General features: G+C 36.5%; 1 protein-coding gene across 1 annotated transcript in view; it reads left to right on the top strand.

Moving 5' to 3' along the window:
- Positions 1 to 12,202, top strand: part of DNER (delta/notch-like EGF repeat containing) — a 72,336-nt gene that overhangs the window by 51,134 nt on the left and 9,000 nt on the right. The window contains exons 9-11 of the mRNA XM_010001669.1: positions 5,768 to 5,890; positions 9,051 to 9,164; positions 10,263 to 10,394. Coding sequence (XP_009999971.1) covers positions 5,768 to 5,890; positions 9,051 to 9,164; positions 10,263 to 10,394 — 369 coding nt within the window. The remainder of the gene's footprint in view (positions 1 to 5,767; positions 5,891 to 9,050; positions 9,165 to 10,262; positions 10,395 to 12,202) is intronic.

Raw genomic sequence — 12,202 nt, 5'->3', positions numbered from 1 at the left:
AGGGAAAGACAAGCTTTTTTTTTTCCAAGTACACCAGGGAAGTTGTAATCTTCTTCAGCCTGTTCTTTTCCTGTGGTTAAAACAACAAAAAGTTAGTGAAATATTCTTGGAAAAATAAAAGGTGTTTTTTTTTTTTTCCTGAAATTTGTCACCTAAACCTGATTACTTGTTGTTGTTTAGGCTTGTTCAAATTAATCCTGTGTCACACAGGACTTAAAAGTAATCTCACATATCTCATGTCATGGAAACCTATTTTTATTTAAATAACATTTGTGCGTGTAAAGCCAGATGAGAAGCCACAGAGGTTGCATCCAGTATAATTTATGGCACCTCTTTAATTGAACTCTTGTGTTTCTCCATGTGTAAAATTTAATGCGAACTATATAAAAAAAACACAATCTGCAGTAAACTTAACTTAAACATATCAACTTGTTATAGAAAGGATTTCATTCTACAAATAACATTCCTTGCTTCATATCAAGGTGAAACTAAAGGCCAAATTATGAGGGTTTGTCATTAATCTGTCAATAATTTAAATTGTTGGATAACTTATTTCAAAAGATCATTAAGGAACTGCACCTAAGTGGCAGAAAGGTAGAAACAGAACAGCTTGTTTTCTTCTGTTATGACTTTTCATTGTTATGAATGTACCATTATCTTTTTTTTTTTTTTCAAAATCTTACTAGAAAGATATGAGCCAATTAATGTCAGAGACTTTCCTCATTAACTAAGAGCATAGTTGTTAAATAGGAACCAATTTTTCTGTAGATGAGCTTTTAGAAGGCATCATAACATATACTTTGCCAGTGTTTTGAGTAATTATTTTGTGTAAGGCAGATGAGCAATTTAATCTGAGGGTTCCTGTGTTCCAATTCCTTGAAAACTGCACTGAAGTAGTGACTATAGAACGTGGCCTCTTGAACCTCCATGGAAAAGTAGGTAGATACAGTGGATGAGTTGCATCTCTGCATTTTAAAAAGCTGGATTCTGTTTACACTTCTGCCTGCAGAGATTGTAATGGTCTCTGTTACAATTATTTGTAAAGTGGATGAATACAATTTATGTACATTTTAGCAGCATTATCAAGAGTTAATAACAAGCGTACTGAACTACAGAAAGATATTACCATACATTAGTCAGAAAGAAATGGTCTATGCCTCTTGACCCTGAGGCTTTCTGTCTTGCAAACTTTTTGCATCAGTGTGCCAGCTCCTGTACTACTGTACAGGAGTCTTTCAATTTCACACATATCCCTGAAGTAATAGATATTAATTTTCTTATATGCACGAATGATAAGTTTATTAAATGACTTTTTAAAACTCTCTCCTATATTGGTTATGTGATATATCTGAAACATGCTGTTTTAAAAACTTTAGAACTTGCCACTTATTTTTTCTGTTCAGTTTTAGGATGCCATGTTCTTATTTTGAAATATTTGACAGGGGATATTTCTTTTTATAGAAGCAAAGTGCCTCAGAGCTTTGTTTATATGTGCGACCTGAATGCTATCCTTCCTTTATGTACCATTTCTACTAGCAGGCATAGTGTCAGCTGGATTTTTATCTCTGTTACTTCTGCCTCTAAAATTAAATAAGAGAGGAATTTTAAACAGTTCAAATTAGCCCAAGGTCTGCAAAAGCCTCCTTGCTTGGTATGCAGTTTGGTTTCCATGCTTTTTTGGCCAGTGTACAGATTTGAAGAATAATAAATGATAGTTACTATACTTGCTTATCTGCACAATCGGCAGAATGCACACAACCAGGCATTTACCATTTTTTTTGGTGTGTTGGCTTTCATTGTGAGCATTATGGATAACCTACATAATCTAATAGCATGTATACAAAAGCTAATTAGTATAAGTTAAGTTGTGTAATACTTTTCAATGTTCCCACTTCCAAAATGGAGGGAAAAATGGGCAACTTATTTCTAAGTGGAATATACTTTTTTCAAATGTCTGCTGAGAGTGCTCTGTGGAATTCCAAAGGCTATTATGCAACAATACCTGCTTTGTATTATGTGTGGTTTTTCAAATGCTCATGAAACTTTGCTTTAAAATCTTTTATTATATGGTTATACACCCAAATTATTGATACTTACCATCAGATAACAAAGAAATACCCAGTGTTTGGACATCAGATTTATAGTTTGTGTTGTGTTTTTCACACTTACTCCGTGTTAAATAACTAATCTTGATAAAAAATTTTGTGCTTATATGCTGGATTTCTCATCTAGAGCCTGGACTGCGAAATCTATGAGATCCCATTGTATCTGTTCACAGAAAGCTTATTTAGTCCTTAAACCCAAAACATTTTTTTCTTCTCTTAAAACTTTTTCCCCTTCTTTACCCTCTGTAATATTTTAATAGAGCTGCTGTTACCAATTTAAAATGCAAATATTTAATTTTTTAAATTAATTTTCTCTGGATTAAAATAAAGAAATCCATCTAGAAAGAGAGTAACATAATATCGCGGTAAAGTTTTGCATTTAGCTTTCTCAAAGACATAGAGATATGGGGTTTGAAATGCCAAGGCCCATGGAAGGACATTAACACCTGCTCTCTACTTTATAAATATGTATGTTAGCACATGTAGAACATCTGGAAAAAAAAAGCTTAGCAGGTGTTTATAGTATAGAGAGTAGGTTTGTCTCAGTGCCTTTGCAGGAGCAAGTGCAACATTTATCTGCAGCAGTAACAGTTTTTCTTCTGTCTTTTCCCTTCCCACATTTTGGAGCTGGGGTGGGAAATGCAAGCTCTGGCAGAAGTAACTTTAGGTTAATTCCAGTTCCAGACTATCTGTGAGCCCTCTATTTCTTGTTTCCTCATCTTATTTCCACTTCTACATTAAGGCAACATTCCATGCAATCTGGCTATGGCTGGTGAGCATTCCTTCCTACCGTCCTGCCATCTGGAGCAGCTCTTTTCTCTTTCTCTTATTTAATTGCTATCTAATCTCAGACTTTAACTGAACATGTTTGTTTCTTGGCTGTATAACATGCAGCTCTGTTAGTGAGCGGTCCTGTGAAATAGAGCTCTCCTGCATCCTGTTCCATTAGGCTTTCCCATAGAGATGGATGTTTTTTTCTTTTTCTGTCTTGATTTGCCAGAGTGTTGAAGAGCTATTGTCTAAGAGAGCCTCAAAAGCTTTCAACTTTGTTCTTTATTGATTTATAATGGGAATAGTAAAGTTTTCCTCTCTTTTGTTAACCTGAATAGTGCAGATATTCTCAGACATTAACAGGCACTGCTGTATCTTCTGCTCTGCCAGCTGCTTTCAAAGGCTGTGACAAAACCCATGGCTTTTCCTCATCAGCCTGCATGATACTGACTGTGTGTTCCCTTTCACATTTTGTCCGCTTGCAGTTTTTAACATAGCCATGAGAGAGAGCACCTTGACATGTAGCTGTCTGAAGACTGTGTCAGAGAGCATCAGGCAAATACCCTGGCTTCTTCAAGGCAGCTCCGTATTGCTTAAGAAAGACAGAGTTGGGAATGCAGATGGGAGAACTGTTCCTGCCTTTGTAAAGACCTGTATTAGAATGACAGTCATGTAGAGGGAGAAGAGGTAATGTAGGGACATCATTATTTTAGGATTGGTTTGTTTTAGGTTCCCTGTCCATTCACCCACCTCTGAAGAGAGCATATCAGAATGGGACCATCACTGGCAAGTTCTGCTTGAGATAATAACAGTGCTGTCATTGAGGGCATATGCAATGTCTACTGACCTGTAAAAAAAGACTTTAATAATGCTAGGTACCCTTTTTGAAGCTGCAATACCAAATGTGTTTTTTTCCCAGCTCAGGACACAGCAGCTGGTGAAGTGTTGTTAATGTAGGTATTATTTCTTTCTAAATACATCCACAGAAATGTTATACACCACAAAAGATGCAAATAGCTGCATTTGGCATTGCTTGTGAACATAAAAGCAGCAGAATTGTGATGTTGCTAGAAAGAGAGGAAGCAACTATAGTAGAGTCTGTTATTCTGAAATTATCTATTCTCCTGTTTCCATCTCAGTTCTTTAATGAAAATGTGAATTTTTTTATTTAGTCTTTTTGAGAATATATTTATGAATTCAGTATAACACATGGTTTGTATATCAGTATAATTTAAAAGTAGTAATACAAAGAGAAACGCATGTTGTAGCTGCTGGGGTGCCACAGCCCCACGAGAAGAAACAGGCTCCTGTCTCCCACGGGACTGTCCCTGCTCCATCGGTGCCAGGAGGGAGCGGCCGGTACCAGGGGGCAAAGGATGAGGGTGAAATGGTGTGTGGGCGAGATCTGCCCTCTCGTGGAGAGAGACTGTCTCTTCCCTCGCTGTGTGTAGTGTCTGACATCGTGGGCTGTCTTAACCCTGAGAAGGTGACACGATAGTTCATACTGATTTTGGAAACCAGAAAACTATGTAGTCACAAATCTTCCTCTGCTCCCTTTGAAAAGTGAGAAGCACGAACTCGTGGGATTTCCCCCCCACCTCCCCCTCAAAATACCTAATTACCTCTGTGTTCAACTCAGGGAATTCTCATATGCTTTTCTTCTAAGTTTTCTGGGTTTGGTGGTTTGTATGTTAGGTATAGACACAAATATGTGTTTATCTTAAGCTAGGTAAACCTCATAATAGACTAATAAAAACCCTGTAACATTCAGCATGATTAATTTTGCCTAACAGCTTTGGAGAAAGTGATTCTGAAATGTTTCTCAAATTACTAGTCCAACTAACTGTTTACTATGAAAATACACTTTTGTGCAGAATCAAATGAGTAATATTACATATAGATCTTGTGTAGTACTAACATCTGTTGTATCCTCATTGAGTTTCATTTTTCATTTTCTATAAGGGGGGAGAGGGGATGGAAATGGTTTCTGGAGGTGGCAGTTGCATTTTTTATGGTTCTGTGCGAATTTTGGGAAGAATTTAGACCTGAATAGTGAATACCAAGATGAGAATCTGCCACTCTCTGGTTCTTTGTTTGTCAAAGATGCCCTCAATTCTTATCTAGAAGTTTTGCTACTAACTAGAGATTCTCTGAAGTAAAATCAGTGCAGAATCTGCACTTAGTATTTCAGGCCTTTTCCCTGGCATGTCTGTTCACTCTATGCTCACTCTTCATTGCTTTTCTAGCTATACACAATGAGTAAGTCAAGACTTAATAAAGCATTTAAACACTGGTATTTCAAGTGAATTAACTCCTTATTTCTTACCTCATGATACAACTGAGTCAGTGGTCATTACCAGATCTTTTAGCTTTTCTGTGATCCTACTTTCTGTGTCTGTGTAAACAGACTGTAACACCTGCCTATGGCTTGGGAGTACTGTAAAAAATTAAGTATCTTACCCTTCTACAGGGTTTTGACATTGTACAGCATGAAAGATAAAAGACATTACAATTTTAACTACTGTTATAAAATTATCACCTCTTTGATGAGAAGTGGCTTTGAGGTAAGGATCCAAGAAAGCTAGAAGATACATGGATATTAGTTTATTCCTTTTTACAGAGTGTGGGTACCCACATTGTTCCTAGTGACCTTGGTCACCAGCCTCTGTGCTTATGGTCTCACTGTGATTTATCGCAGGGGCTTTTCTCAGGACATGGGCTTCCAGGGTGTTGGTGGTAATGCCACCTGGGGAGCAGATATCCTTAAAGCAGGTATCTGCACAGTATATTTCACTGAGCAAGCATCTGTCCACAGTCTATAGTTACTTAATTGTTAATTTTTACTGGGAAGTGTTACATAGCATGTTTTATTTCCTCTCTGTGTGACTTAGGTTACCATGGCCTTTACTGTGAAGAGGAATATAATGAATGCCTTTCTACACCCTGCCAGAACGGGGCCACCTGCAGAGACCTTGTCAACCGCTATGAGTGTGTGTGTCTTGCTGAATATGAAGGTAGGATGGGGTTTGCCTCTTGGTTTTTTAATTGCTGTATATATTTTTATGGTAGGTTCTGTTACAAAGGGAAATATGCAATATCCTTCATTGAACAGAAATAAATCCCACATATAAACTTAACGCCAACAAACTTCAGTGTAAGCCTGATTCCATAATCCATATTCAAATAGATTCAGATTTAGCTAGTCTGTGAGAATTGCATGTCTTTGTCTTGTGACAAATGGCTTCTCTCTGTTCTTAGGTGTACTTTTGTCTGCTGCTTTTAAGATATGTTAGAAAGTGATGAGTTGTTTGCTTCATTGTTTTTGGTTTGTTTTGTTTTTTTTGTTTTGTGGTTTTTGTTTGTTTGTTTTTAAATAATTTTTTCATCAGTTATTGTTAGGAACCATTACACATAGAGGGCTTTCAAAATTCTTAAAAAAATTATTTCTCCAGTGAAGTAAGTTAAAAACATAGTGATAAAAGATTAGTATTTGAAACCAATTGGCACAAAGGAATAAAAATGAAAGCTGTATCTTGTTTGTCTTGAAGACCATAAAATCCAGAGACAGTAGTAGGTCTGTGACTGCTTTCCCATGTTAACTGCAGCTATTCCTAGGTATGTTTGAATGAGGGCAGCCTTGGACATTTCTTAAGTAATTTATAAAATAGAGCAGAAAAGTATGTGTTTTGTTATACAAAACCTTTTATCTTGCATTGGATTTCAACTTTACACAGAGGAGTACTTATCAGCTGTGACATGTCCCTTTGTGAAAGGCTAAAATGATATGTTATTTTGTGTATTCTGTTTAAAATAAAGTATTTTGAATATAATTTTATATGCTATTACTATTTTTTATATATATATTAAATAGAATGACTATGTTTTAAGGAACATTACCACAGCATTTTCTCATTAAGTATATCAATCCTTATCTATGTTGATAAGTAATGCTCACTTAGCAGCTGCTTGAGGCTAAATATATATGTTTCATGCTGATGATTTCACTGCTTTTTGACAATAGATATGGAATTCATCATTTTGGAGGCTTAGTGAGGAAATGACCCTCAGCTTTTCATGACAATTTAAAGAACACTTAACCATAGAGTTATGACTTCATGTTCTGTTCTCAACTGACCTATACCTGCAGCTAAAAGCACTGTGTGTGCAGCACATCTTGCTTTAAATGAAAGCAGGGGACCTGGCCCTGCAAGCAGCTTTTGCAGATTACTGAGCTTTTCTCACTCCCATGTTTAAGGTATTCAGGGACACTAATGAACAGAGGTGAGGTAGGCAGCTCAAGATACCATGTGGGCAGTTAGAGGCCTCAATTTTACCGCCACCAACCCACACCTCCCTGTCTGTTGTCCCCCTTTCTGCCCATACCCCTTGCCTTCCTGCGTGTGCTCTCCTAGCTGGCACACAGACAGGAGCTGTTATGGCTGCTCTGGACTGAAGTAGATGTCAGCATGTGCCTGGGGGCTTCTGGCTCTGCTGCCTTCTGCTGCTTAGCTCCAGGGTACTCCAACTGGGTGCTCTGCCTTTTAGCTGCTGACAGGCTGACCAAATTATTTCAGCAGGTCTATAGTGAGTAAATGTGTGTGTGCATATACATGATAAAAAATAAAAATAAGTTGATTTTATAGATTTTTTAAATTATCACTATTTCCTTCAGATTATTGCTATTATAAAATTTGTATCAGTTTGCATTGCTGTTCATAACCACCATGTTGAACAAAAGAGAACCAAGTTCATTAATTGTAATTGTTCCCTCATTAAATAAATGTGATTGTTTACATGCATCTGATATGTGTAGCATTTACTCCTTTTATTCTATTGGTTTTTCTTTCCCATATTCATTTATTTATTTTCTCACTAATTTTGCTTCTGTATAGTTCTGTTCCCAAAATCTCCAAATTCAAATTCACAGACTGCCCAGATACAGTGCAACACACTTGGTATTCATGGAAGAGGTTGGGAAGGAGTAAGGCAGGATCAGCTGCATGTTCACTTTTCACATTTATTTGTCTAACCTCTTCAAGGTTAAACAAATCTTCCATCACTGTAAGTTTTGTAATGTCCACAAGAAACTGAATTCCTTCACTGCCATTCACTGCATTTTCCTGATGCCCAAGCTGTTGTGCAATTTTTACACATAATGAGCTTATGCTTCTATTGATTATGTATCTTTCTGGTTTGCCGGACAGTAAATATTTAGAAACATGAACCACCTTAAAAAGGGAAACACATGTTTGTAATTTTTAAGTGTTACCATAGGGAAGCATTCAGAATCCTGTGCTGCTCTTTGGTTTGGTGAAATTCTTGTAAAAAGCATAAGAATGGGGAAACTTGAAGATAATTTAGCGTTTTAGCTAAGTGGGTGCATTATAAATGAAGTCTCACCAATCACATACAAACTTTTTTTTTTTCATGTTTCTGTGCCATCCATGCACTAATTTGGTGATTCATGTATAAATTTTTCTAGTTTTATCTGAAAATTAGATCCAGAGAAAGCGATGCATGTAGCAGTGGCAGCAGAGCCTCTATCCCCACCCCAGAAATGTGCTGTGCTTTACATTGTGTGTGCCAGATAGGGAGGGCTTGCACTGCCTTCTGTTTGGCAAAGCTGCTGGGTTGTCATATCCCATATCTAAGAATGCAGGAGTGAAGGTAGTGGCATGAAGCTGAGTAAGCCAATTATTTACTTTTACCTATACATTTGAATAATTAGTTCCTCTTTTTATTGCCTTAGCTATACTGCTCAGTTTTCTGCAGAAGTAAATGAGAAGCATCAAAATGCTTGTGTATATTATTAAAGAAGATATTACATTAAATTTTTACTAAAGACAATTCTTGTTTACATTTTACTGAAGATTATTAGATAGCTGATCAGATTGTTTTATTACACTGTTAGTTTTACATAGAAACATAAGCATTTCTTGCTAGGAGAAACTGCCCTGCCTCACTTGTTCCAAAGCCTGAGTGGGTGGGAAGAGCAGAGGGGAGGCAGGTGTGCAAAATCCATGGCTTTAGTCTCATCCCATTAGCCTAATAGGACAGGTTTGGAAGCTGCACATTGTTGCTGTCATTCAGGTGAAGTTAAATTATCACATGTACTGATTTCATGCTGTCAGTATAGGTCATGTTAATGGCGGTTACTAATTTTACCTTTTTCAGGAAGGCACTGTGAATTATACAAAGATCCTTGTATCAACATCAACTGTCAGAATGGTGGCACTTGTGACAGCGAAGGTCTAAATGCTACATGTATTTGTGCACCTGGATATTCAGGCAAGTAATTTGTACGTTACACAGAATGTCTAGTTGTCAGTTTTCACTGTGTTCAAAAGAAGAAAAATACCAAGTAAGACTGTGTCTCTTCAAGGAAGCAAATTATTTTGGAATTTGCTGAATTGTAATTAGTGTAGCAAGAATGAAAAATTATTGATATTACTTACAACTGCTTTGAATTTTTTGCAGCAAAAAAGCATGTTACTAAAGAGAATTCACTAAGCTAATGGTTATTTAACATGCCTTATGACCTTCCTGCTTGAGACTAGATTGCATTTTCAAAATAACATTTTAAAGACTTCCAGGTAAGCCAATATACTTAGACACTGTTGAAACTGGGAAAATATTTTAACATTGACCTTCGTTCCTGGAAGCTGAAGAAACAAGTCATTCAGTTACCTTAATGTGCAGTTGCTAAAAGCTCTACATGCTTGTTATGAATCCATTTACACTTTCAGAGTGATGGTAAGCAGCCCATTTAATCCTTTGGCCTTGCATTTAAACTGACATGAATGGTGTAATCCGAGTAGCTGCTGTCAAGATAATTCACAACCTGATGCTCTGTTAGTCATACACAGTAATATCTAACCTGATAGTAACAGATAAAGCCACTCATAGCTGTTTTGTTGATCAAATCATGCTTTTTGGTCTGTGCTGATTAAAGGCATTTTTTGGGAAAGACTTAGCTTTCCTTTGTACTGTGGGTGTTTCTCAGAGGCACTGATTATTTACATTACTCTATAGCACTTTAGAATATACTTGAAAAATTGTTTAACCACATTTCCTTGAGACGAAACTTTAAAGAAATGAAACACACATAATCTAGGTAGGGTTATTTGAGTCACATAGACTTCAGACTTTGTTTTCACCTGGTTGAATGAGGATAATACTTCCTTATTGGGCACTATGTGAGACTTATTTCTTGCACCAGTTATAGAATACCTTTGATGTTCTGAGAATAAAGATGCTATTGAGCTCTACGATGTTTTGCAGCTAGAGAAAAATTAAATGATTGATGATGTACTTGCTACATGAGGCACTCACTAGATAGGAGTTTGGGTTGTTTTGTTTTATTTTGGGTTTTTTTCCTGCTCTAAGGTGAAGAATGTGAAATTGATGTAAATGACTGTGACAGCAACCCATGTCACCATGCTGGAACTTGCATAGATCAGCCTGGTGGCTACACCTGCCATTGTTCACATGGATGGGTTGGTGCAAACTGTGAAATACGTAAGTTTTGTACTTTTCTAAAAATTTCTAAAAACTATACATTATAATATTGAAATTTATATTTTTCTCTGTTCATAGCTGGAGTGACACAAAAGTTTCATATGGACAGGTTTATGACCTCCTCTTCCATTAACTATTGGTTGTGCAATCAGTTTCAGTGCTTCCTCTTGTAACCAAAGATGGCAGATTACAAAGATTACAAATAGTATTTGCTCTCAATTGAAGAGGGTGAAGCTACTGTTTATATTTAAAAAACCAGGATAGCTAGTAGTGTAATTATATGTAATAATAATAATAATATAGGGGATAGAAAAAGGCAATTTAGGAAGTTCTTGCTTGGATTGGTTTTGAATGAATGAAAAGAGGGAAAAATATATCTTTGTTTAGTCCCATAAAGATATATTTTGAAAAATAAGTAAGCTTTAAATCTGAGGGTTACCAATAGATTCTTCAATAAGTTTTACATCAGCATGTCTTATGTTACCTTGCTGTTAAAGTCACTTTGACATAGCATCAAAGTAAAATTATGTGCTGTTACGGGACAACATAATACTTCAAAATAGTCATATATGTGTGGACGTTCAGCCTCTCCAGCCAGTGCAGTAACATATACACAAAGCTGTGGAAGCCTTCCTGAAGTGCTTGGATTTTAACAGGTACATAAAGGATTATGCAAATAGGGATTGAGTTTTGAAAAACATCGCTTTGCAGAAAGGATTTGAAAGAATTTTGGTCTGCAGATTTTTTCTACAGAATTATGTATCCATAGGAAGGTCTTCGCTCTCACTGTCTCCCAGAGGTATGAGTTGACCAGCTGATGCAAACCCAATTTGGATCGCATCTAGAAGCAGAAAGGCTGTGTCCCGCGCTTGTACACACAGGTGCAGCACATCTGATCTCACTGCAGTTGAGTCAATGGTGCGGCAGGTTTCTGCACAGCTCTAAAGATTTAATCTATTAGTAAATCTGCTTTGGTTAATTTTTCCATGTCTCCTTGTAATATTTCTCATATTTCAGCAATTTGTGCATATAGGCTAATAATGTATTGGAAATTACATTTAAACACTCCATACTGGCTTCCTTCGTATCAGACCATCCTTCTGGATGCTGGAAAAAAGACATGATGAAGCCAGGCTTGAGACTTCTCAGGGGGGGCGAGATGGTGTTCAGGAGTCATAATGGATCACTTTTTTTTTTTTTTTTTGTGTGTGTGATTTTTCTGTTACTAGCCAGGAAGGAGATTGTTGGTACTAAGTCTTTTTTTGTAGAACAATTCTCTATTTACTATTAATAGTTCCCCATTTTTTCACCAGCTGTTTTATCTGTTGAAATGACTACCCTAGCAGGATTTCAGGGTTATCTTCTTGTCAGGCTGTACTCTTTAATTTTCAAGTGTTGTATATACAACAAATGAGACAAGACCTAGATGTGGCCTGAATGAACTGTGATGTTTATTGTGTCATCTCACAGTCTTTACCAGTATTTGCGATTCCAATTAAATAGGATTAAATAAATCTTAATTATACAGAGGATATTTTTCTTTTCAAAATGAAATGTATTTGCCTAAAAAGTTAATGGAGCATTCACTGTAAAAATGCTTACAAAATGTCTCATATGAATTCTTTAATGCCTGCTGGTTATTTGTTAATATCATTACTTTTGCTATTTTGTAATTATGAATGTAGTTGCCAAGGAAAGCCAAACCATGTGGTTACTTGAAAACTAACATTACAAAGAATTTCTACTACAGGCTGTGTGGTGCTCACTGAATTCTAATTCTCAGTTAATCTTATGAACATTCCTATGAC

The sequence above is a fragment of the Chaetura pelagica genome, unplaced genomic scaffold, assembly GCF_000747805.2.
Source record: "Chaetura pelagica isolate M959 unplaced genomic scaffold, ChaPel_1.0 scaffold207, whole genome shotgun sequence".
Taxonomy (NCBI): Eukaryota; Metazoa; Chordata; class Aves; order Apodiformes; family Apodidae; genus Chaetura; species Chaetura pelagica.
This window is presented reverse-complemented; position numbering and strand designations above follow the sequence as displayed.